Source organism: Rhinichthys klamathensis, unplaced genomic scaffold, assembly GCF_029890125.1.
Source record: "Rhinichthys klamathensis goyatoka isolate OS25496 unplaced genomic scaffold, OSU_Roscu_1.1 h1tg000127l_1, whole genome shotgun sequence".
Lineage (NCBI taxonomy): Eukaryota > Metazoa > Chordata > Actinopteri > Cypriniformes > Leuciscidae > Rhinichthys > Rhinichthys klamathensis.
Genome location: NW_026606664.1, coordinates 3,537,565 through 3,565,190, shown reverse-complemented (window position 1 = coordinate 3,565,190; position 27,626 = coordinate 3,537,565). Strand labels below are relative to the sequence as shown.

General features: G+C 35.8%; 1 protein-coding gene across 5 annotated transcripts; it reads right to left on the bottom strand.

The window, feature by feature from the left end:
* Positions 1 to 175: 175 nt before the first annotated feature.
* eps15l1a (epidermal growth factor receptor pathway substrate 15-like 1a) lies at positions 176 to 27,521 on the bottom strand. 5 transcript variants are annotated; one of them, XM_056256569.1, is made up of 27 exons: positions 27,448 to 27,521; positions 26,259 to 26,300; positions 26,078 to 26,167; positions 24,375 to 24,422; positions 24,196 to 24,291; positions 24,048 to 24,113; positions 23,827 to 23,952; positions 21,783 to 21,842; positions 21,206 to 21,448; positions 20,971 to 21,128; positions 20,728 to 20,884; positions 19,453 to 19,515; positions 18,838 to 18,923; positions 16,388 to 16,420; positions 16,189 to 16,261; positions 14,674 to 14,835; positions 14,389 to 14,586; positions 14,003 to 14,167; positions 12,647 to 12,752; positions 10,104 to 10,154; positions 8,599 to 8,735; positions 8,447 to 8,507; positions 7,195 to 7,277; positions 6,919 to 7,009; positions 4,170 to 4,375; positions 1,811 to 1,827; positions 176 to 1,183 (listed from the first exon to the last, which is right to left on the bottom strand). In XM_056256569.1, the coding sequence occupies exons 1-27, from the start codon at positions 27,472 to 27,474 to the stop codon at positions 1,114 to 1,116; spliced, it is 2,715 nt and encodes a 904-aa protein (XP_056112544.1). In that variant the 5' UTR covers positions 27,475 to 27,521; the 3' UTR covers positions 176 to 1,113. The 5 variants fall into 5 exon arrangements, with proteins under 5 accessions (XP_056112544.1, XP_056112542.1, XP_056112540.1 ...); XM_056256567.1 differs by having other exon boundaries at positions 4,217 to 4,375; XM_056256565.1 differs by lacking the exon at positions 1,811 to 1,827.
* Between the last annotated feature and the right edge of the window lie 105 nt (positions 27,522 to 27,626).

Here is a 27,626-nt window from a genome sequence, read left to right as displayed (position 1 = left end):
ACAATAGATATATAGAACAGAGAAATCAATAAAACAATCGATAGATCGATAAAACGACAAACCGATAGACTGATGGATAGACAGAAATGTACAAGATTTTTGTAAAGAAAAAAATCTCGTTTTTTTTAAAAAGAGAATGTAACATTTAAAAGAAAATAAAACATTCTAGAAAAAAATAACCTTTGTCATGAGGCCCCCAAAAAAACCTTACTGTTGAGTCCTGCAGTGGTGTTAACCAGCTAAACCTTTTAACATGGTCAAATAAAAATATTTAAACAATCAGTGCAGTTGTAGAAGTTTTGCTCAACCTTCTCATCTGAACAGTTCTGTGAAAGAAAACAAGTTCACTTCTGAATCAAACTCTTAAACGACATCTCTTAAACGACGCTTGCAAAAATCACACTGTCATTTGTTCAGCTTTCCGTCACGTCGAGATCTCCTTACAGACGTTTAGTCTGCAGGCTCAGCTGTAATTCCAGTGTGTACCATACTGACTACAGCCAGGGCCAGTAAGTTATCATTTAACAGATGCACTTTATCTAAACCCATTTACAGTATGCTTACAGCGATTGAATTCAGGAAGAAACCTGGAATTAAGTGCCTTGCTCAAGGGCTCGTGAGGGGGGGGAGTGTAGCGTCGGTAATTCAAGTTTCTGGTACGAACCAGGATCAAACCGTAACTTTCTTAGCGGTTTCAGTCCCTTTTTTCCCCACCAGTGGAGATAATGATCTGCAGAGACCAATAATGGTCTTTAAATGTCCATGGCTCTGTCAATGCACATTCACACACAAACACACACACACTAATACAATTTAAATAAACTATATACTCCATCTGAGAGGTTAATGCAGTGCATGTAGAATGAGTTAACTGATTCACAAACCATAGGCCGCCCTCCTGCACATGAACACTAAAGGATAGAGGTTGAAACTGTCAGGTACTGTGTCCCACTTGCGAGTATTTTATCTTGGTCCATCACGCACGCACACAATCTTCGCTGTAGTGTACAGAAGGGTGGATCTGAGGGGATGGCGGTCAGGCGTTGGACATCTCGGCCTTGCTGAGAGCGATGGCCAGCTCCAGGTCTTCCTGCTCCTGCTGGCGCAGTCTCTTCAGCCGGTCCCGCTCCGCTCTCTCGCTTTCCCGCTTCGCCCACTCCATCTGCTGGGCTTCATTACCAAACTGGGCCGGAAAAACAGGAACATGCCACATTAAGACCCATCGGTCCCAAATTGGGGATTGCACAGTGGTGTGAAGCTGCGGTCTGAACTGATTGGTACAGTGCTTTAAAAGATCCAGTTTAACTGTACTAAATTGGTACATAGATTATACATATTTGCATTTATACAAACAGCTACACAGATAATAATCTTTTCGTGCCACGTTTTACCAAAAAGTGTTTCAATTTTGATATTAGAAGTCATCAAAAAACATTAAGCATGTAATGTCTGTGCCATTAGCGACGCCAATCCATCTAACGTTGTATCAACCAATGAGGTGAGTTTGGGGTAGGACTCTGTTTGTCCTAACAATCGAAGACCGTTTGAAACTTTTGATTTCTGATAATGGTACAGAAATCAATTTGCTCAATATCCGCTGATGACAGATTAAAAATGTAATTCAAATCAAATACTTCATTAAATCAAATCAAAAGTGCACAGTTTGATCTCACGCATGTACAAATGAAAAATTTAAGCATGCACGGCTCATTTTGAACATTTCTTTGTCACATTATTCAGTGACCTTCATTTGAAATTGCAAAACAGCAAAAGACAAGAAAGATTCACCACGTTTTCAGACAGATCTTACCTTATTTCGCTCAGTTCCTGCAAGAGAGGAATGGATTTAAAAAACACAAAAGAGATTTACACCAAACTACCACGCAACCATCCACCGAACTGCACACAAATGCCGATTGGACACCAACAGACCACTACCACTGATGACTCATGATGGACCTTTTTAATTGGTCATTAATAGCGAATGATGTCATGGACAGGAAAATGAACGTGCATTGATCTCATGCAGCAAGAAAATGACAGAAGGAAAAGACATTACAAAGCTTTTTCAAATCGTGTACATTGATAAATAAGCGTAATATTATAAGCAACGTAACATGCACACTAAGCTGACTGCAGGTGCATGAGAGCATTGCTAAACCACCCTGGAGGTTTTTGGTTTTTTAATATCACATACATAAACTACAATTGACAATTTGTTTTAAATAAATGGTTTTAATTAAAAACATAGTTAGTCTTAAAAAATAGTTTTTCAATCTTTTTGGGGGTTGGGAAACATTTTCATAAATCTTGAAAACTGTTTTGAAAATACAAAGTAATAATACCGCTGGTAATTTGTAAAAAAGCATCATTTTCATTGTAAACGATGCAATTAGCGTTCTTCCAGGGAGTTTTCGGTCACATGATAAAATCAGAGATGGTTTAGCAGGTCCACTGCACCCAAGTCATGCGCAGCGATACTAAGGACAGGAGGCAGGGCGGATGAAAATGATGCTACGTCAAACACTAGGATCAAAGCGGATTTGCAGTATGGAGCGCACACTGATCCCATGTGGAGAAAACAACAGCCTGAGAGCTGAGTAGTGATACTGACACTTCCCACGTCATACGATCTCTCCTAATCGATTTTCGAAATTGGACCTCAGTCATTTTGGGGAATACTTTGACATCAATTCTCCTCCTAAAACAACCTTTAAGTGAGCTGAAAACACATTGGTTGAGATAAGATAATGATGATTACGCTTGTTCCACTAACTTGTGGAAGTGTGACTTCACGGCAGATGTGTTAATACAATCTGCACACACTTGAAATATGAACTGATGACTGATAAGAGAACGGTGAGAACCAGAGCTGGTTCAGGAGGACTTCATTAGAAGGCTGAGTTGCTTGATATAAGAAAGAAAATTGACGTTTCTTTTAGAACACGATCAGACCGTTCAACTTTGCGGACCATCAGGTGAAAATAGACAGACACATCGGTAAAACAAACACTGATGTTTTGTTCAAATGAACAAACTATCGAGATTTGAGACGAAATAGGAGGCAAAAATACTGACATCACGAACTTTGATTACACTAACACTGATGTTGTTTAAGCAAACAAACTTTCAGGATGCAAGAAAATTTTGTTCTTCTTAGTAGCCAATCAGATGGTTCATTTTGCAGACAAAAAAGAAGCGACAATACCGACATCAGACACAACAATAACACTATAAACACTGACGTTTTGTTCTAGCCAACAGACTTTCGCGTTAATGACATTTTAAAATATCGACACTGGGCACAGATTATGCCTTTAAACACTGACGCTAGTGAAACGGCTTTCTTTTAGTAGCCAGTGAGATAGTCCATTTTGCAGACAATAAAGCTAAAAACACTGACATAAAAATTTTAGTACAAAAAGCTTTAAGAGAACAATCTTTTGGGTTTCGAGAAAATGCATGTTTCTCTAAGATGCAAACTAAGAAGACATTTTCACATCGATTCTAATGATCGACACTGACGTTTTTGTAGGTCACTTAAATTTACAAGTAAACATGAAAATATCTGATAATGTGCTATGATTTTAAACCCCTGTTTTGCAAGACTACATTTTTACCATCAAACTAAAATTCGCAAAAACTATATATTGTCTCATCTTGATTTGAAGTACATTCCGCAAAAAACAAGACACATTTGCACCAAAGCGAACAAAAAAGTCACAGAAGAACAGCGAGAAGCCACATTAGCTTAGCCGAGGATGCTTGGTTTCACAGAGTGCGACTGCTCCTCTTCCCACAAGCCTGTGCAAGTGCTGAGCAAAAACGCCATATGACATCATAGCCATGTGCACCACAAACAACTGTATTTGAGTCACTGAAAGAGAGAGATGTCTGGCTGCTTGATTAGGGCTTATTATCCAAAATTCTGTGCGTTGGTGAGTTAATCACAGATAGATGGACTGCAGACATGGAGGAAAATAAATGAGTAGCCGGGACAAGGCGACAGACTGAGCGGTACAGAAGCCAATGGTGCGGTCTGCTCTAGGAAACCTCACTGATGATCGCTAGAAAGCACTTTTTTTTTGGATTGTTGGTTGGGTTTAATTGGATTTTGGAAAGAAACAAGTGGACCGGACAAGAGAAGAGTATCACTAAGCTCAACTTACAGAGCTGAAGTCAGCAAAACCCAATGAAGAGTCTTTAGAGGCTTTACTTGAGGCAGATGGAGCAAATGGGTCTTTGCCGCTAAACGGGTCTCCAACCCCCTTTTTACTCTGAAACGGATCGACGGGGTCTGCACTGAAGGGCTGGAAGGGATCGCTGGTCTTAGCCGAATCTGCGGATCCCGGCACGTTTACAGGAGTGCTTTTACCTGTTGAGAAATACCAATTTTCATTTTAAAAGCTTTACAAAGTGTCTAAACCATCCATTGCATTTAATTTGCATTGTGCAAGGTGAAATTTCATGGGTTTAAAATCCTTGACTGTATAACTCTATAATAACTGTCAAATAAGCTCTGATTGCTTTATTTACTAAATAATAATAATGTAATAATAAAAAAACAGATTGACAAAAATTGGTTACCAACCCAGGTCTTTACAGCGCAGCATTTAAACATAATTAAACATAAAATGTCTGATGACTTAAAAGACTTTTTAAATTTCAAACAAGTATGATTGATATATAAATAGTAATACAATCACCAAGGACCCATTAAATTGCTCATAAGTGACAGTAAAGACATTTAAATGTTTTAAAAAAATATATATTTCAAATAAATGCTATTTTTTATGAACTTTCCATTCATCAGATTTGCATTTCAACATTGATAATAACAAATGTTTCTTGAGCAGTAAATCAGCATATTAGAATGATTTCTGAAGGGATCATGTGACACTGAAGACTGATGTAATGATGCTGAAAATTCAGTTTTGCATTACAGGAATAAAATTACCTCTTAAAAATATATTAAAATAGAAAACAGTTATTTTAAATTGTAATATTATTGCACAATACTGACTGTTTTTGATCAAATAAATACTGCCTTGGTGAGAAGAGATATCTTACCGACCCAAAACCTGTGAATGGTAGTGTAATTCTTAATAATATTGATTTATTGAATAAATAATAATCAAATAATTGTTATTTGCACATCTTTCCACAAGCTCAACCAAAAAACCCACAGTGGTTCAAAAGTGTATGATGCGGTATCTCGATGCAAAACACTGAAATGTCGGTTTCTTTCAACACGCCCAACAAGAGCACTAAATATGCCTCAAACGCTGTTATTTCTTTTATAGGAAGGCAGAATCTTTGCACAAGCAATTTGCTTATTTTAGAGATTTGCGCAAGAAATGTAATCACAAACCGGCAAGGATCTTCGGATAAAAAAACTGCTTATGCATAGTTCTTTTTCCCCCCTCTTGCACCATTTGCCGAGACTGGCATTCACTTGCTTGTGAGAACTTCAAACTGGTTGCTGGTTCCTCTAAAGGTGTTAACCGCATGTTCAATAGGGCTGTTTTTATACCAGACCAGCAATCAGTTTCTTTCTGTCAGTAAACGGAATACTAAACCGCAAAATGACTCCACCCTGCTAAGGGGAAAGAGGTCAAAAACAAGCAGTGCTCTTTAATGATACAGTGCATTAACAGAAATAAAGCAATCTTCAATTTTACAAACATTTCGGTTTGCGTTTTAAAATAAAACATTTTTAAAAAGACTTTTGAATTAATCAGCAAAATACTGCTCGTCTATTGCATATTTTTGATCTATCTTTTAATTATTAATTTCATTAAGCATGTTACTGCTCAAGAAATACTGTATATATCAACAAGTTAAGGGATACATAATTTAACGCCACTTATATTGTTCGAAATATGTTTTAAGAGAGGAGAAAGGTTAAAATGTCAAATACTCAAGTGTGAAAAGTTGTGGCAGCTAGGCCACACTACCCACTAGAGTGTGTAAACACACACACACACACAGGAAGTGGGGAGGGGTGTGTAGATCAGCGCACAATGCTGGCAGTGCATGCTAACCGCAGATCATCGAAGCATGTTAGCTATACCACCCTGAGCACACCGAACAAACCTCTCTCTCTAACCTCTATACCCAACTTTAAACCTCGGTTACACCAGGAAAGCACTCCCTTGTTTTCTAGGATGAAAAAAAAAAAAAAACATGTTGCTGCAGAAAAAAGAAAAGAAAAAGAGTGAGCAGCACAGATTCGCCTTTTCCTCTAACTGCCGACTGCAGAGAGGAAACAGCGCAGGTTTCGTTTTCTCCAAGTGATAAATTTATCTTCCATTCAGGTTTGTTTGTGCACCGTTTTGGAGTTGGGAAAGAGATAAGAACACGCCACTGCGCACTGGAAAAACAAAAAAATAAAAAGCTTAACCAAAACATATTAAGGTTGTACCTCGATTTCCTGTTGACAACCAACGGAGGAAGAGCGAGGATGTCTTAGATATCATTATTGGCAGGCAAAATTCAGTTTTGCCTGAAGTTGCAAGACTTCTGAAACGTGAATGTGTGTGAGCTGACGTCAACAACTTTCTGTTCAAAGCTGTTTTACTTTCCCTGCTAACAAACAACTAGTTAAAAGAGATGTTACTACTGCACTTAAAAGATTTTACTTCTTAAATATCAGTGTCAAAAGCGTAGAGAGTGATCCACCCAAACAACATTCAACAGGTCTTTCATGTTGCTTGTTTGGATTGCTTGTTTTGTCTGCATTTTGTTTATTGCACCAGGTTCCCGGCACAACAGCTGTGTATAGTTTTAGTAATCGTTTACTTTGAGATACTAAAAACTAGTTTGATTAATCACCTTTTATGGTTAGATGTGTATATAAAGCTTTTGAAAAGGGTCACCGTTTGTTTGTGGGCCTCAAGATGAAGGTTAAATGCTTACCACTGGGTGGTTTGGGCCGCGGTGGCACGCTTTTCTTGGGCGGGAGGGCTGGCATGTCTTGTTTTCGACTGAAGGGGTCATCTACGAAGCCCTATATTAAATCGCAGTGGAAAGAAGAAGCAGAGGGCCGTTATCAGGGTATAAGGTGCAAACCAGGCAAATTATGGGTGGAACATCAATCAAAACCACATCTTACAAAACTCATGCTGCAAACACGTGAGAAAGTTAAGTTCCATTATGCTTCAGATGTAAACATAACTGAAAGGTGTTCACTACCTTCGACATTTGGCTGAAGTCTGCAAATCCGCTATTGCTGCCGAATGTACTGCCCCCGAACGGGTCCAGAGTACCAAAGAAATCTGCAATTGGCAGAGAAAAACAATGACGCATGCATCTACTATGGTTAAATGTGTCCACAGAAATGAGTATCTTACAGTGTTTCACAAATGTATTTCAAAACAGCCTGTAACAGTACTAAAAGTCAAGAAAATGGAAAAAATTATGTTAGACTTTTTAAAATGTTTTGACATATTTGAGGGTCATATTTGTAATAAAATATGAAATTTCTTGCTCCCACTTTTCTCTGTCAATAAAAGTGGTAATTTGCTTAAGTGATACTTGATCTCGGACTTTAAATAAAAAAACGTATTTATTTTTTTATTATTTAAAATAAAGTTCAAGGCGACAATCACAATTTTTTTTTAAATAAATAAATAAAAGTTTTAGTTAAAGTACTAATAAAATATTTATTTATTTAAAGAAATACTTCAGTGATCATTCACCATAGTATTAAACGAGAAAAAAAATGGGTTTTATTTATTTTAAATAATATTATGGTCATGGGTCAAGACTTTTATTGACTAATATCTAATTTAATAAAATAACTGACATTTATTTCATTATTTAAGTCAATACGTGTGGTTAATATACACTCCTTCCCTTAATCACAATAGTAATAAAATTAAAATAAGATGCATACTGAAGCAATCAATTAGGAGTATTAATTTTCCATTTCAAAAACTCAAAACAAAATGGAGATATGCATCAAGTTGCTTTGTTTTCTCTCTTTTTTTTGCCTTCAACCCACAGGTTTAAAAAAATGTGCTGAGCATTTCCTGGCATCGCCTTACAATGCTGCAGCCGAATGCTGCATTAACTGTTTACTGAAACTGCAGAGGATTTTCACGTAGTTGGGGCAGCCAAAGGGCCTGCGAGCGGACGTGTTGCATGGGAACTCTTTTAACGGCTTCTTCACACAAGCTCTCACGAGGTGGTCTTCGAAAAAAAGACAACAGTGTGGGCACGAGGTGTAGTTTCGTCTTGCATGAGTTGTGTAAGGCACCCATGTCCCTCAAGGTGTTCGCGAGAGAAAACAAAGCATTTTCAGCTGATGCCAGATCAGTTTCACGGGTTCAAGAATGTTGTGTGCAGAAACGAAGAGCCTGATCTTTGCTCAGCATCTTCAAAGAAAGGGAGTGGCAGGGATGATATGATTCAGCGGAGTAAGTGTGAGACGTGCAAACAGTACCTGGGCCTTTTGGTTTGGGGCTGGTGGAGATGAAGGGGTCGTTACTTGAGAAATGATGACTCTAAAAAACAGAACAGAGGATATAGTTGGGACACAAGTCAAAAGTTCAAACCTGTCGGGGATTAATGTGATGATGTTGGTTTTCTGGGTACCTTTGAGGGAAGAGTGGCACTTTTGCTAAAAGGATCGGCATTGCTGAAGGGGTCCGGCTTTGAGGGTTTCTTGAAGAAATCTTCGGAAGAGGTCCTAAATGGGTCGGCTTCTTTGAAAGGGTCTCCGCCGAAAGGATCTGAGAGAGTTTAGAGCTTAATGTAACGGTTCAGGGGGCCGTCTTGCATTTAAATATCATCATTTACATTATATCATCTTATCATGTTTCTATCTTTAGCCCACATTTGATGAGAGTTGGGGAACTGAAAACCTCATTTATTACTAAGGGGGAACTGTGCCAAGGTACCTGAACATGATGCTCAATACCATGAAGCTTTGTGCAATAATTGTGGTGTCTTTCATAAACAGAAATATTTCATTTGAAACATTTTCTTCCAAGGGAACCGTTACATGCATCAACAATGAGTGGCATTTCATAATTCATTCATTATTAAATTCATTTATATTGCTATGCGCGCGCACACACACACACACACACACACATTTATTTAAAATGTAATTAGTATTATTATTAGGGCTGTCAAGCGATTACATTTTTTTATCTAATTAATCGCACATCAACTTTGGCTGAGAAATTACCCCCAAAAGATTATTTAAAGTCATTGTGTTAAATGAGAAAAGCAGCAAATAGACCAGCGATTCTCAAACTTTTTTCATCGCGCCAAGAGTTTGGTCACCAATATTCTTCAAAATACGTTCCACAAAAGGACGAATTTTTTGGGAAACTATTCCCAAAATATGAAGAAAAAAAAACAATCTGAAATAATATTTAAATAAGAAACTAAAACTGCCAGTAAATACAGTAATAGTGGTAAATGTCTAAATTAGTAGGTTGAGTCATTCATTAATTCGATCCATTCAAACAGCTGATTAATAATTTAATTCAGGAATGAAGTAAATGGCTCTCTTTATGAATGGGGCATTGAATCATTAGTTCACCCAATTGATTCGCTCAAAACACATATTCATTCAAACGCACAACAGTTCTGCTCTGTATTAGTATGCGTCATGTGCTTCAGATCTTAAAGTGACAGCACCCTAATAAACCTGCTGCTGTGATGTCTATCATTAATGTAAAGTAAAACATTAATATCACTGCTCTTGACTGAATCACTTTTGTAGCTTTAATAAGGATTAATTATATTAAATTTATAATTTATGCAGTGAAGACTGTGAAGTGTTTAATAACTTTATTCAATTTCTGTCCATTCCTATCCGTTAGATCAAATATTTAAAATAACTGTCTTTATATTGTCTTTATTATGTTGTTTCCACATTAAATTGGAGATTACTTACCAGTGATATTTTACAATATAAAAATATATTACTTTAATATAAACTTGAATGTTTTGTGCAATTAATCACAATGAATTACAGAAAAATGTGCGAATATTTTTTTTTATCGATTGACAGCACTAAAATATATATATATATATATATATATAAATCATTTTATGCACTTCATTCATTTAGTTGAACTGGATACCTGCAACTGTGGTGGTCTGCTTTGAGAATGGGTCATTCTGGAACGGGTCACCTACAACAAACAAAAAAAGAGAGGGAGATCTGTTTAACACTAGAAGTGCCAGAATTCCATAACTACTAGAACTGCCACAAGTGGTCATTTTGACCGCTTGATTCCAAACTCTATATCTTTAATGATAAATACCTAATTGAGAGATTAATGCATTTATTGTATTAGGATATCTTTTAAAAACAAAACAACACCAAACTGTACATTTAAACAAGTTTAATTATACATTTATAAATAATAATATCATTAGTAGCCGGTAATTATCGCATATTCACAACAGACAGGCTATATTTCCATATCCATTCAACATAACTCAGAACAAGATAATAACAACTAAAAGTATCTTATTTAGATATGACAGTGAGAGAGACAATGTCACAGTTTATGAATTCGCTGTCTCCTTTCTCGTCTGGTGTTGTGTGTGTGTGTGTGTGTGTGTGTGTGTGTGTGTGTGTGTGTGTGTGTGTGTGTGTGTGTGTGTATCATTGCCGCCGATCAGCACGCCCGCTGCTTCTGATCAACGCGCCAGCTGCAGCTGATCAGCGAACCCTTTTTAGTGTCACTGTTGTCGCCTAGTCTTTGTCAGATCGTTGTGGATGTTTCCTCCGTGTTTGTTCCCTGCCTGTATCCGTTTTACGTGTGTCATCCATCCGTGTTCAGCACTCCTGGTTCTTCACGCAGCGTCCCTGTGCTGCCAAGGGCTTCATACCAGACACTTGCACACCTTAACTCTCCCAGCATCTGACCAGCTCTCAATAAACATATCTGTCATTTTGGAATTGAATCTTCTGATTATTTCCTAACAGACAAAGGTCAACGACGGCAGAGACAATTTATACAGAGACATGCCACTTCCTCAATCCTCAATACAACTATATAGGGAAAACCCGTATTTTATGTTGTGTTTCGTGTGGCCAGCAGTCGTCCGCGAGGGGCTGCTGGCATACTTCCATTTTTGTATTTGTTTATTTGTTAAAATGGTTGAATGTTCGCCGGTTCCCGCCTCCTCCTTCCCATAACATCTGAACCTTGTTACAGTAGTTAAAGCATGTTATATCGACCACAAATATGTTACCTTACATTCTAAATATGTGCTGTAGAGCAGTGGTTCCCAACCTTTTTTTGTCTGAGACCCCCTTTTTCCCAAGAAAATATTTTAGGGCCCCCCTTCACATTTAATGATATTATCGCTCTTGTAAGCTTGCAGCAAGGATGACAAAATATGTTTTTTGTTTTTTTTAAACAAACGGTATGTTTATGCACAAATAATAGCCTATAATATTGAAAAAAAAAATAACAAAAACATCAGTAGGCCCTTTGTAATTTAAAAACGTAAGCCTAGGAGAAGCCTATAAATTGGCCCTATTTGAAATGCAAAAACAAAAATATTCATTCTGGTGTGTAGGTTAAAAAAAAAAAAAAAAAAAAAAAAAAAAAAAAAAAAAATTTTAGGCTATTACTAAATGACTGCTGTCTGGGGCCTCAATACTTGCATGTTATTTATGAGGCTTTATCAATGTGATGCTTTATTTTTTATGCTTTTGGCGCTATAGCGAGTGATAATAAACTTGCATTTATTAACAGAATAATGCGTCTTTCGGAAGAACATTGTAGCCGGAACTACATCTCTCTGTGTACGTCTATGACGAGTCACGCAGGCACTGGGCTACTCCGCAGCGGCAGCGATCCGAACCAGTGTAAAATAGTCCCAATGTAAACACTTATTATAGGTGTACCATAGTGGTTCAGGATAAGACAAAAACCCGGATTGGAAAATGGATTCATGATGATCTCACTCATTATATACATTTTGTAAATGTTGAACAGAAAAAAGTTAAGGACTTTAATTTAATGCTCATTGCTCAAACCTTTCGAAATATGACGCGACCCCCCCAGAGAGCTCGCTGAGGCCCCCTTGTGGGCCACGACGCCCCTGTTGGGAACCGATGCTGTAGAGCACAAACACCGGCATTCTGGATAGAGACGTAAATTAAGTTGGTGTCGTGAACCCTTGCGCATGCGTAGTAAAAGTATAACCTGTGGGAAAAAAGGCGTTTGAGTGGCATGACTTGCCTAAAAGGACTTTGACCGCGGGAAATGTAACAAAAGAATACCGCAAAATTCAGTGCGGTCAATATGACCGTCTATGTCCAAAATACGAAAATACAGACACTTTTAGGAAAAGTCAGGTATCAGCAGGATTTTATTTATTTATTCAACAAAGTTATTGCAGATATAAAATTCAAAACGGTCAAAATGACCGTCGTGGCCGTTCTAGTGTTAATAGACTTCACAAAGGCTACAAAAGCTTGGTCCCACAAATGTGCCACACAACAGGAATTTGAAATTTAACAGGAATGAATGTACTTATTCCCATGCCGAACCCTAAATAATCAACTAAACGGCTAGTATAGCATCCAGAGCCTTCGCTAAGGAAGAGAAGTATTTAATTTGAGCCGATTAAAAGAGAAAGATTAAACGATTACACAACCAACCTTTAAATGGGTCTGTTTTAAACGGGTCTTCAGACTGGAAGGGGTCCGTGTGCATCTCCTGAGGGGCACTGTTGAACACAGTGGTCTTCACTTTGAAAGGGTCCTCCTGTAATGAGTTTAAATTACCATTAGCCAATGTGTTTCCTTTCTGGAAGACATTGTAGAAATCTTGTCACATTCATTTTTTTTTTTTAATTGATTCAAGCTTTAGTCCAAAAATGTCTAAGTAGGCCAACACTGTGTTCGAGGTCCAGCCGAAAAAATTCGCCTCAAAGCACCGACTCATTAGAGAAAAAAATACTTGAAATAAGAATGAAGTATAAATTTCAGTCATTTTGTGCCTACATTTTGCAGTTTAAGCCAGCACCTCAGCTGTTACAAATAACATAAGATGATTTGTTGACAGTGCTGGGTTTTCAAATTGTACCTTTGCATGCGAGGCATAATTCAGAAAAAAAAGCAAGCAAGTTTTCCATCAGAAACCAGAGAATGTCAACGGGATTTTAATTGCAATCACATGAGTAGTGAGGTTCATGTTTGCTAGTGAGAAAGTATGAGCATGAACATAATCATAAAAAAAGTTTAGTTCTCAGTTATAATAAATAGTAATAATTTATATAATAAATAATAATACATCAATACCAAATGTGCGTGTATAAAAATGTATTATATAATAAATAATAATAAATTAATACCAAATGTGTGTGTATAAAAATATATTATTTTTTAGTTATATATATTTTTTTTTTATAACAAAAACATTTTTAATTTTATATATATATATATATATACACACACAGTATATATAAAACATATTTTTGTATTATTATTATCCTTTTTTTAAATAAAATTATATATATATATAAATATTAATAATAACAACAACATTTTTTATTGTACTACATTTTTAATTTTATATATATATATATATATATATATATATATATATACACACACACACACAGTATATATAAAACATATTTTTGTATTATTATTATCCTTTTTTTAAATAAAATTATATATATAAATATTAATAATAACAACAACAACATTTTTTATTGTACTAACAAATACATATTTATATAAATATACATTTAAATAATAATAATAACAATAATGTAGATAAATATAAATAAACTTGTTTTTTTTACTGGAACAGACCTTGCATACTAGCTTGATACTACAATTAATAATCCATGGATTTAGTATTGGTACTATACAACTTTGTTTGCATTCTAAACTTTTTTTTTATGATCAAATTTAGTTTATTGACATTCACGCTCTGGGAGAAACATAAAATACAACCTTAAATAACTTCCAACTCACAAAAAAAAAAAAACACAAGAGACGTCTCACCATGGCCCCGAAACCTCCGTTCTCCTTCTCTGGGAAGCCTTCGCTCATGTCGGCCAGGTTGGTCATGCTGCCCCCGTGGGTCCCGTTCAGAGTGCTGCTGTACTGCTCAATGCTCTTACTGATCTCGTGTTGGCTGTCCTGGATCTGGGAGAGTTTGCTCCGTGCCTGCAACATGCACACAAGTCAGCTTTACCTGTTGTACATACTTAAATGCTTAGCACATTCTTCTGACATTATTAAATATAGCAATTTCTGGTGTCTGCCTTCTAATTTCCTAAGTAATCAAATTTGCATGAAAGCGTTTGAAATAACAGACATCTTTAGAGGTTTGTCTCCCCCTAGTGTACACTTTTTGTTTCATACATCAAATGTTCCGAAGGCACAACCTGGTTGATCTCGTCCTGCGTGGCTTTGAGGGACTTTATGATAGTTTCTAGCTGAATCCTGCCCGCTTGTAGACTCTGCTCTAGCTGCGCTTCCTCCTGCTGCAGGCGGTTCAGGTCAGCCTTGGCCCGGCCCAGCTCTTCCTCTTGGCTCTGGAGGTCCGACTCCTGCGAATGGATCTGGTTCTGCAGGGATGAGATCTTAACAGAAATAGTATGGATCGGTTTAACGTTCATCAACATGTCATCTGAGGATCTAGTAAATTGTCTTGTTTGTTTTTCGCTCACCATTTGCGATTCTTCCTGGCACTTCTGCCGTACGTCATTGAGCATGTCTTCAAGCTTGGCCTTCTGCTGGTCCATCTCCTCCAGCCGGTCCTGGGCGTCCTGCTTCTGGGCCTCAAGCTCCTGGAGGCTGGACGCCTCTCGGTCCAGATCATTCTGCATCTCCTGTCAATCAAACCGCATCCAGTTAACAATGAAGCCAACATATAACTTGTGCATATTAACAGAAATAACATTTAAAAAACAGATACCTTTAAATATAGGGCATTAATGATACATTTCACATCATTTTTGTTTATAAAAAATTACTGATCAAAATTAATATAATTACAAAACAATTAATACAATTTCAATATTTATAATAATATAAGATTAGTTTAAATATATTTAATAGTAAAATTAGGGCTGTCAAATGATTCATCGCGATTAATCGCATCCAAAATAAAAGTTTGTGTTTACATAATATATGTGGGTGCACTGTGTATAATTATTTTATATATATATATATATATAAATACACACACATGCTTGTATATATTCAAGAAATATTTTCATGTATATAGATTTATATATAATTTTTATTATATATAAATATAAATATTTTATATATAAATAATATTTTTTTCTTAAATATACATGCATGTGTGTGTATTTATATATGTACAAAATAATTATACACAGTGCACCCACATATATTATGTAAACACAAACTTTTATTGTGGATGCGATTAATCATTTGACAGCCCTAAGTAAAATATATTTATAAATGTATTTTTACTTTAAATACTTATAATACATTAAGTATAATTTCCTAATTATAATACAACTAATATTTAATATTAATATATTACAATATTTTTACTTTTAAATATAATAATAATAATAGTGTATTTTAATATATTTATCATAGAAATGTTTTAAAAAGAGATACCTTTTAAATAAAATGTATTGCAAAATTGTAATATATGTTATAATTAATATAATTATAATACAAATAAAAATAGTACAATAATTATCTTAATTATAATTGTAAAAAATATTAAAATGTTTATAAATGCATTTACTCAAAAATATTAATACTTTAATAATTAATATTATTACAAAAAATAAATGACAAACTAATCGTATTGTATTATAAATATTATTGAAGTATATAATTGTACAATTTATTTATAAATGCATTTTACTTTAAATAATAATAATACTTTAAGTATATTTTCCTGATTATAACGCAAATAATACTTAGAAAAATTACCTTAAAATATTTTTACTTTTAAATACATTAATAATAGTTTAAGTATATTTTTCAAATATTTATCATAGAATAATAATAATAAAATACTATTATATTAGAACTTTAAATATATTTGTATTATTAATATAATGCTTTATTTTAATAATATTTATATTAAATTAAAATATATTTACAGACACACATACAATACTTAAGTATATTTGTTTAATTACTAATATAAATAACAATTCATAAAAAATAAATAATTGCACTGCCAGGTTTACCTGAACCTCTGTGGTTTTGTGTCTGATGGCCTCCTCTGTTTCTCTGATGTCTTGTTCCAAAGTGTATTTCTCTCTGTTGAAATAATTGGAAAAAGAAACACGAAAACCTTTATCAACTGTTGGCAACTAGAAAACATCCCTCATACCTGCCTCCTTCACACACAAAACAAGAACCGTGACAGCCAAGAGAGGTTTTTACCTGAGTGTCTCCCAGTGTGTGAAAGCAAGAGTGCTGAGGCAGCATGAATAAGCAAGTGAAACAAGAGATTTCTTTAAAAAAAAAAAAACCTACACACATTAAACGGACACTGTGAAGAGGGGAAGGGGGTGAGATGAGGATGTGTCAGGGAGAGGGAAACTCATCCACCACCAAGAGCTTTCAGGTACCTTTCCTCTTCCTTTGAAGTGTGCATGTGAGCATGAGGGTCATTTCAGGGTCATCTATAGGGGAACTGTTCAGAAGGGACAAATATACTAGGTTTGGTGTGGTGGGCCACTGAGAAAAATGGAGGACAACAAAAATGGGAGGAGGCAAAAGGCAAAAAAAAAGGTGCGCCTCTGCAAAACAAGAAATTACATTCAATTGCAAGTGCAATTTTTAAAAAATCCAAACTTTTGTGAGGCTAAGCTTAAAGGGATACTCCACCGGTTTTTCATATTAAACTATGTTATTCCCTTAACTAAGCCGAGTTGATACATACCTCTCTCGTCTCAGTGCGTTCACTATATCGCTCTGTATTGCCGCAAAACTATGTTAGCACTTAGCTTAGCCCAGTGCATTAAATATGGGCCAAAAAGAGAAGCGACCAAACACTTCCTCGTTTTCCCTATTTAAACACAGTTACTCGAGTAGTGTAACTCGACCTAGGCTGGTGACACAAAATAAAACGTTGCTCTTTTCTAAGCGTTTAAAATTGATGACTATATTGTATGGCGGAATACCATAACAAGTGCTTTTGAGCAGTTCGACTTGGCGCAATAATATCATCACTCGTGAAAAGTCCTCTTACCAGCTCCCGCTTCCTCTCCCCCTCCCTCTCATTTCCGTCAATACAACCAACGTGACTTTTACTACCTGTGCTATTAGCAAACTGAAGATCATTTGCAATGGCGGACTTTGTAGATGATTATGACTTCTTTGTAGCAGACCCAGAGCCATATCTGTTTGAACCCGAGTACACGGAGGAGGAATTAGCTCTTATGGACCGTGAGAGGGAAGAAAGATATGATCAAGAACAGACCGGAGCTGGCGAAAGACCACGGGCAAACAGCAATTGGTGGTGCAAGTGTGACTGTTGCGAACAGATGCCGACCGAAATTGAGAGCCTGTGCTGTTTAGAATGGGACCAGGTATTGCCATCGAAGGTGGGGGTCAGTGTAGATCCAGAAGACCCTGGACAAATCGCATGTGTCGCGGCAAGCGACGCGTTTGCAGCGATGATTCACCCGGCAGTCGTAAAATTTTTCTTTCCTCTTACGGTCCATAAGAGCTAATTCCTCCTCCGTGTACTCGGGTTCAAACAGATATGGCTCTGGGTCTGCTACAAAGAAGTCATAATCATCTACAAAGTCCACCATTGCAAATGATCTGCAGTTTTCTAATAGCACAGGTAGTAAAAGTCACGTTGGTTGTATTGACGGAAATGAGAGGGAGGGGGAGAGGAAGCGGGAGCCGGTAAGAGGACTTTTCACGAGTGATGATATTATTGCGCCAAGTCGAACTGCTCAAAAGCATTTGCTATGGTATTCCGCCATACAATATAGTCATCAATTTTAAACGCTTAGAAAAGCGCAACGTTTTATTTTGTGTCACCAGCCTAGGTCGAGTTACACTACTCGAGTAACTGTGTTTAAATAGGGAAAACGAGGAAGTGTTTGGTCCTTCTCTGCTTGGCCCATATTTAATGCACTGGGCTAAGCTAAGTGCTAACATAGTTTTGCGGCAATACAGAGCGATATAGTGAACGCACTGAGACGAGAGAGGTATGTATCAACTCGTCTTAGTTAAGGGAATAACAGTTTAATATGAAAAACCGGTGGAGTATCCCTTTAAATTTGATTTGCTTTACAGCAAGTTGTTTAGCAGTACACAATTTTTACCTTAAAAAAAGATTAAAAAGTACTTAAAATATTCACACTTTGCACAGTGTTTGTAATACACTGTTTTTTGTCGCAGTATCTCTAAGGGAAATAGTTAAAAATAGTGTTTTCCATCTGGGGGTTTTTTTCTTCTTTTTTTTTGGATCAATTTACATAGAAACATTTCCAAATATATAATTATATTTAACATATTCAGGATTAAATTATAATAAATTATTACATTTTTAAAAATATAATATATTAATCATGCATTTAATATATTATTTAATTAATATAAAATTATATATATTATTAATATATATAAATAAAATTAAAGAATAAATATTGTGCGACATTATAATAAAAAAATCACATTATAAGACACATTTGATTTTTTTATGTATCCTTCCGCAAACAAAAAACGTTCTTCAGTAGTAAAGAATGACATTGGTTGTAAAAAAGATTCATTAAATTAAAAAGAAAAAAATGAATCATATGACGTGAACTTTTATTCTTTTGGCAGCTCAAAACTATCCCAGAGCACCTTTAAATGCCAGTGTATTGTATTACCTCTGCAGCTGTGCGATCTCCTGACTTATATCGTCCAGTTCTTTAATCCCGGTGAACTCCCCTGAACCCACAGAGCTGGAGCTGTCCTGTATGAGGGGGGGGCCCAGCACAGAAAGTCAGTCCTGATGTATTTGAACCACACACAAGCACAGCACCACACAAACAGAAGGGTAGAGAACAGCAAGGAGCCACCACACGGGAGCAGAGACGAGCTTGTCTTCCACCTCTGATGCTCAAAACATGGGGAAGTCAAGACACGGCACCATTTCACAGCACTGGATCTCTCACAAATGCTTTCCAACTCAACGTCTCGGCTAACAGACCATCGAAAGCATTTGTTCAGTCTTTTTCTAAACGTTACCTACCCATAACTTGAACATTATTGCCTGATTTTAGCCAGTGAATAACGGCATAAAACATCAGCAGCATTGAAACGTGGATGAAAAGGAACAGAAGATTGTTTGGTGAGATATTCGGGTTGCGTTCGTGATAAGATGTTAGTGGCTCTCTTGATGTATTAAATATTTATGGTTTGAAATCCTAACTGAAGAAATGGAAATACATGTAATGAAAGAACGTGTGAGAGAGAGAGAGAGAGAGAAACAGGCTGTTTACCCGGCGCATCTCGCTCAGTGCAGCCATCTCAGAGCCCACTGGTGTCATATATCCTGACAGACTCTGAAAAAAAACAGAGGAAGCTCTTCAAACGAGGGACAAAACTGTGCTGGTTCACGTTAACCCATTAAAGCAAGAGAAAATCTGTATTGTGATCAGTCATTTCATTTAAATTATCAAGTGATATTGTTTTAGTTCACATTGCTCACTCTTTTTTTTTTACGTACTGAGTCAATGTAGGTGGCCTAAAAATATATATTTTTTAAATCGGTCAAAATTGCATTTTGCACAAGGACAATTCAAACTATTTTAGGGCCGTTTCAATCAGCTTTGTTTTCACTGTGACCGTTTCAGACTGAAATGCAAAAAAATAATTATAAATAAATGAAATATTTGTTTTTAAAATGAAATATTTATTTAGCATAGTACTATTTGTTGCATTTAAATTATGCAGATTTTAATGAAACTTGCATTATTATTATTTTTTTTTAAATCATTGTATCTGGACAGGAGGATTTTTTTATTACTGTATTACAGTAATGAGATTTATTTGTCAGGATGAGATTTACTTTAAATTCAATTCAGTACAACAAATATAAATAATATATATGACAAATAATAAAGAATATATTTCTGCATGAAAAAATAATGTCACAATACAAAAGATGGCAAAAACAGGCATTTTCTTTATGCAAAACAAGGTTTTGTTTTTACTTTTGAAAGGACAGGACAGTGTTATTTTAGAATTATTTAAATACCGGTATAGTATTTATAATAAATATTTTGATTTAGCTTTTATTTTTAGATTTTTTGTTTTAGTCATTTCGTTTAATTTAGTCAATTTCATTAAGATTGAGTAATTTTGCTATGTGCTTGTCTTTTTAATACATTTTTATATTTCTATTTAGCTTTATTTTTATCTCAGCTTTAGTGTTAGTAATTTTAGTACTTCAACTTAGACTTATTTTTATTTCAGAATCCAGCCAGTTTACGTTTTTTATTATTTCAATTATTTATTTTGTTATATATATTTATTTATTTATTTCATTTTAGCTTAATTTCAAAAAAAAATTAACAGCTACAACTCTGGACCAGGTCACTTCATTCAAGCAGTCATTAGGCAGATACTACTAATTTAAAGACAGTACACTTATTACATGTACAGTCTTCATGAACCATGGATCACTTCCTCTGGGATTCAAACCTGCAACCTTTCAGTCAGGTGCAGAAGCCCATTATAAGCACGCAGTTTTTAAAAGTGCTAATGTGACTTACAGGTCCCGGTGTTCCGCGTTCGGACGGTGGGATCATGTCTGGAATCAGAGCTTGTGGAGGGTCCAAGCCTTTGCTCACTTTCTGCTGAATGAAATACATGGCCAAGGAGAACTGCTCGCGTGTGAGTTTGCCCATTTGCCTAGTGTCCGCCAGAGCCCTGACAAAGACAACAGAGGAAGCCATGAATGTGACAATCACAACAGCGACAGTGAAGAGAAATCAAAAGCACATTTGAAATAGTACCAAATATGTGCCAGGAGGTTCTGAGGGAGGCCTGAATGCATGAAGATATCTTTAACTTCATGACCGCTGACGAAGCCGTCGAGATCAGAGTCAGTTTTGAGGAAGATGTCATCATAGCGCCCTCTGTCTGCAACTGGTACCACCCAGTTTACCGAATGCTGATGATAAGAGTTACACCATCAGACCCTCTTTAATTCTTCTGTGCAACATCAAAACAAAAACGCAGCAATAATACCTGTGAGGATTTGAGGGTGTGTTTTGGGGACAAACTCCCAGCGCTGTTGAGAGAGTTCATGCTGCCGTGAGAGGGGGTCGAGCGCAGGCTGTCTTTAGGTGGCGGTGGGCTGCCCGGTAACACTGGCACCATGTTGGACAAAGACCCGGAGGACTTCTTCCTTTTGGATGGAGGGATGAGAGAGGAGGGCAGGACGGAGGGCACGGGCTCCTTCTCCAGGGCCCGGTACACCAGATGCATGGCCTGGACAAAAGAAATTGATGTCATTATGCCATTTTAACACTTTCTTTTTACTAGCATACAATTTTTTTTAACTGCCTACAATTATTTAAAATACAATTTTTATATATAATTATATATTGTATATCACATAATTAAAAATGTACTGGTTTAAATAGCACGCAGTATGCAATATGCAATAGATAAACACATTTATATACTGCACACTATTTCACAACATAATTCTTAATAATAATATATTTAATGATGAAGAGGAGTGCATTGCATCATGGGATAACTGTATGTAGTATGCTATTATAAGTGTGATTTTATTATAACACAAAAAATAATTACTCACCACTGCAAACTCATCTTTGTCCAAGTGTCCGTCTTTGTCTATGTCACTCAGATCCCACACCTGATCAGACAGTCATATAATAATTACAGTTTTATTTAACAATTACATTTTAAAAATGTAATATCAATAACTACATTTTAATTTATTATATATTAAATTATATGCATTTATTAGGGATGTCCCGAACAAGTTTTTTTGTGCCCCCAATCCGATCCGAGTTTTTGAATATTGAGTATCTGCCGAAACAGAGTATACATATAAAATACAAAAAATTATTTTTACAAACAATGTCCATTGTGAACAGAGTGTGTGGTCACAATTATTTATATATACTTCTTGTATTTTATATGTAAAATATGCAGCATAATTGCAATAAAAAAATGGAAATAAGGTTAGAAAGCATGAAACTCGCAGTGTCAGAATGCCAGTCTGTAAGTTGAAGGTACAAACCTCCACCTACTGCACGACACCGGCATGACAGCTGACGTATAAAAGCATCGGGCTTAGGATAGCAGATACCGATCAAAAAAATGCTTAATTGCCCCCGATACTGATCTTTGCGATTGGCTCGGGACATCCCTAGTATTTATTACCATTGTATTGTATCATACATATATAAAAAAAAAAAATAAGAACACATTGCTTTTAAATTTACAACAAAATATCGGAGTTACTTTTTCAAACAAGTAACGCACGTTACTTTGTTATCCCATTTATAGACTCTGACATCTCTCCTGTCCCCATGTTGAGAGGAATCGTGAGTAAGAGGCAGAGGCGTTGTGTGCGCTGTGTATTCCTCAAAATGAATTAAAACAGTGAAATGCAAACTCTGAATATTACACAAACCTGCAATAATTAAACATGTTAAATAACACAAATATACTTTATGTATTTAATCTCACTTTATTAACCAATGTCTTTGCTGCTGACCTTCGATGATCCAATTCAACCACACTAATAAGCAAAAATGACTTTAGATAAACATCAGATTTGTGTTTAATTATTTTTTTATAGCTTAAGTAAGAGTGTTAAACATTACATTGTCTTTACATTTGGCAAAAATAGAACTTTGGTTTTCATTATTAAAAAATTTCAAACAAGCAAGATCAGCCCAGGTGAGAAAAAGTAAGGCAAAAGAAACGTAACGCATTACATTCCATAAAAAGTAACGCAATTCATTACTTTTTTTGGAGAGTAAACCAATATTGTAAAGCATTACTTTTAAAAGTAACTTTCCCCAATGATGGATGGATGGATGCATGGACAGATAGAACGATAAATAGAACGATAGATAGATGGAACGATCGATAGATAGATAGATAGATAGATAGATAGATAGATAGATAGATAGATAGATAGATAGATAGATAGATAGATAGATAGATAGAACGATTGAACGATAGATAGAACGATAGATAGAACGATAGATAGAACGATAGATAGATAGAACGATAGATAGAACGATAGATAGAACGATAGATAGAACGATAGATAGAACGATAGATAGATAGAACGATAGATAGATAGAACGATAGATAGAACCATAGATAGATAGATCGATAGATAGATAGATAGAACGATAGATAGAACGAACGATAGATAGAACGATAGATAGAACGATAGATAGAACGATAGATAGAACGATAGATAGAAAGATAGAACGATAGATAGAAAGATAGAACGATAGATAGATAGATAGAACGATAGATAGAAAGATAGAACGATAGATAGATAGGACGATAGATAGGACGATAGATAGATAGAACGATAGATAGAACGATAGATAGAACGATAGATAGATAGAACGATAGATAGATAGATAGATAGATAGATAGATAGATAGATAGATAGATAGATAGATAGATAGATAGATAGATAGATAGATAGATAGATAGAACGATAGATAGATAGAACGATAGATAGATAGAACGATAGATAGATAGAACGATAGATAGATAGAACGATAGATAGATAGATAGATAGATAGATAGATAGATAGAACGATAGATACTTCTTTTTTTTTAAGTACCTATTTGAATTTTACCTTTCCGAGAACATCCACAGGAAGTTTGGAGTTTATTAGTACTGGTTTGACCTTCTCACCGGACAGTAATCCGTTCACTGGGGCAAGACTTTCAAAAATTCCATCAAATTTGTTCTTCTCTTCAGGCTGAAAAAAACAAAACCAAGAGAATTTAGGATAAATAATCAAACGCTTTTGTTAATTTGCGGTCCAAAAACCAATAACCAATCAAAATAAGTTACCCGCACAGCCCAGTGGCTCTCATTGGTTGATGTCACAGAACTCAGTGACGGGCTGCTGTGGTCCTTCTAGAACAGAAATGAGAAAGTCTGTGAGCTCATACTGCATGGAGTACAATGATTTTGTACAACCCTAAACCCTGAGACTTACGAATTTTGGAGGGGGGACGGGGAGGTTAAAACTGGAAAGGCTGATGTCTTGCCCACTCTGCGCGCAGGCCACGAGTCGCAGAGCAACGTAAAATCCCTGATAAACCACAACGGGATCAAGTTAACATTCAGTTTCTGATCCTTCCTGACTGATGCTCTTATAAACTATGATACTTTTACCTGTTTATCCAAGAAACCTTTGCCATCTGGATCAGCTAAATCCCAGATCTGAGAAGAAACATTTGGTGATTATGAATATCCAGGGCTCCAGACTAACTTTTTGCCTTGGTTGCACTGGTGCGCCTAACTTTTTTATTTAGGTGCACCAGCACAAAATTTAGGTGCACTCAAATTTTTCCTCGTCTCGCGTCGCCTTTAACGCCACAATTTCAAGGTCACCTTTTTATCACGTTCCATATATTCATGTATATTATGTAAATGCTTTTAAACAAAAATAAGGTGTAGTTTTTTTTTTTTTTTGAAGCACAATTATACTGTATATAAAAATATAAATCTTTTTTTTTTTTTTATTAAAGTGCTGTTTTTACATTGTTCAAGTTAGGGCAGGATATTGACACAAATTTCACAATTCGATTCAATATTGATTATATTGGATATCAGGTACAGTACATGGCAAATTTTCTCAAGAAAAACAAATCTCAACTAATGCTGTAAACTGGGAGTCAGTTGTAGCCCACTATGCTTCATTAGCCTACTATAATATTGAAGGTAAAAATTACCTGATTTGTACACAAACACCTAAATTACACTTTTTTTTATAATAATAAAGTTATATGAAATATAAACATTTAAATGGTGGCTGCATAAAAACTTGCCAGATTTTTTTCAAACAACATGCATTAAATATTGAAAAACATAAAAAATTATAATGAATATGTAATATGGTGCATATATTAGGCACACTGCTCCTCTAGAGTTAATTTTTCTAGCTAGCTAACGAGTTTATGGGCACTGGATATGTTTTTTCTGAGGTAAATGTGGCGTTACATTACATTGTTTACAAGCGTTTTACTGACGTCTTTCCACGGTTGAAACACCGATTGAGCGATTCCATGTGACATGATACGGATTTCGATAAGTTGTACTCTTTTAACACACTTTCAGATGCTCGTTCATGTGTATTTCACGCTGTAACTGGTATTATTGAGGCGGAAGAGAAGATCATGTGCGCTCCGCACTGCTGCTTCTCTTGAGCTGAGCTGAGCCAGAGCGATCTCACGCCACAGCGTCAATACACTATTTATGTTTTTGAATTTCGTAAGAAAATGGACCTAATTTGAAATCTGAGACTTTGTTTCATATCAATAGTAACAAAGCACAAAGATTATTGCGATTTATTGGATGGGATGCTCGCTACATTCATTCATCAACTGATAGCCCAACGGTTCGTAAAAATCAATGAGAATCGAGAAATCAATATTTTTACCTAGTTCAAGTAGCCTACATTTTTAAAAGTTTCTTCGTCGTCTGTTTTCCTGCGTTTATTTAGCTGATGCTGCTGATTGCCATAACTGATTCTCTGGTGCTCAGGTGACAGGTCGCAATTTATTTCAACCACACTGCACGGAGCATTTTAGTCCTACAGGAATATCTGAACCACAACCAATCAGAGGCAAAGACCCACCCAATCTCTATCTCTGATTGGTTTAGACCACGATATGATCCAACCATTACGTGAGAGGCAGCGGATGCGATTGCGATCATGCGAGAACTTTAGGTGCACTGGTGCGACCTAGGAAAGATTCTTGTCGCACCCTTACAAATTTTGGTCGCATGTGCGACCAAATTGGTCGCACTCTAGAGCCCTGATATCCAAGTATCATTTCAGAACAAGTTGTGCATTGATTTACCCAAACACCAACCTTTCCTAATGTGATGTCTGGCAGGCCGGATTTTTTCAAGAACAAGGCAGCCTCTGTAGGTCCAACCCTCCCGGTGTTTCCCGGGTCGACCTATGGTTTTTGTTGCAAAAAAGACTGATGTACTAAAAAAAAGATCACTGTGATAATCTACAAATTTAGAATGACAGAATTATATCCTTACCTGTCTGTAAAAGTTCTCATATACAGGGTTTCCGCTTGACAGCTAAGAGAAAGAGAAACTTTATGATTAAATAAAATAGGGTATATATGGCAAATATGCCTGATTATTGAGAATTGTAACATTCATTTTACTATTATGTAATTGTTAAAGGGATAGTTCACCCAAAAATGCAAGTTCTGTCATCATTTACTCAATTTATGGTCCCCATTGACTCCCATAGTATTTCTTTTTTTCATACAATGCAAGTCAATGGGGACCAGCATCTGTCTGGTTACCAATATTCTTCCAAATATACTATTATAGTTATAGAGATCATTGAAAATACATTTAAAAAAAAAATATATATATATATATAGTAAAAATAAAACTGACCAAAGCACATCAACTTATTAAAACTTTACCTAAAATTAAATAAAGTGAAAAGTAAAATCTTATTCAAAATATGAATAAATAATATAGTATTATATAAATAATTTTAAAATAACACTGGTGATGCAATATAATAATACATGTAATTGATTTTTTTATATATTTATTCTAATGTGTGTTGTGCACATAACTGTATTTACAATACAATTTAATCCATTCCTATTCATAAGGCAGGCAGTCCAAGATTAACGTTACTGATGCTCACTAATTCCCATCACCGCTAAGCTAAACTAGCGGTTCAACACCCATTATCATATGAGCTATGAGAGTTCATATCAATATTACAATGTTGTTCGGTATAATTAAGCAGCTTTTATTATTGTACTATGAACATATACTGAAATTACGACTTTATACGTGAGGCGTCTTGACTGTTTTAAAGTGTTCTGATATAAAGTGATGTTCTGATATATTGCGGCTAGCTGGTTAGACTAATTCATCTCGGTTTACTATATTTCCCATTCATATAAATGGCTGTTATCGTTATATGTTCTTGCTACTGAATGTTTATCGCAAATTTCATTGAAACTACATTGCTTTTTTCGTATTTTATCACAGACATGCGATATTATGCGAGCTAATCGGTTAGCAATCTGAGCCCGACTTACGAGGCCCGTGACATTTTCACTATAAATGTCGATAAAACAAGCCGGTAGCGCAAATAATGAGATTGATTCGTGTCTATTTCTTAGATTTATTTCTGCATACCGGTGTTTTTCCTCACTATTCTCTTGTAATGGGTGTTTTTAGCAGGTATTACCTGAGTGAGGGTCGCGAGGGCTGCCATCTTTTCCCTGTTGCTGCGGAAACAGCGGGTGAGGGAATGAGGGGGGTCTAAAGAGGACAACCATCACATAATAATAATAATAATCAGGTGAATAAAGTACACAACTTCCTTACTTGAGTGAAAGTAACGTCACAGATACAACTGGTCAAATA

Bases quoted from the DNA above. Each gene is read 5' to 3' on its own strand.
- eps15l1a (XM_056256565.1), bottom strand. From the start codon at position 27,474: ATGGCAGCCCTCGCGACCCTCACTCAG. The intron at 21,129-21,205 runs GTATTATTGCTG...TCTTATCATCAG, and splicing joins ACACCCTCAAATCCTCACAG to CATTCGGTAAACTGGGTGGT. The intron at 10,155-12,646 runs GTTGGTTGTGTA...TGTTTGTTGTAG, and splicing joins TAAAACAGACCCATTTAAAG to GTGACCCGTTCCAGAATGAC.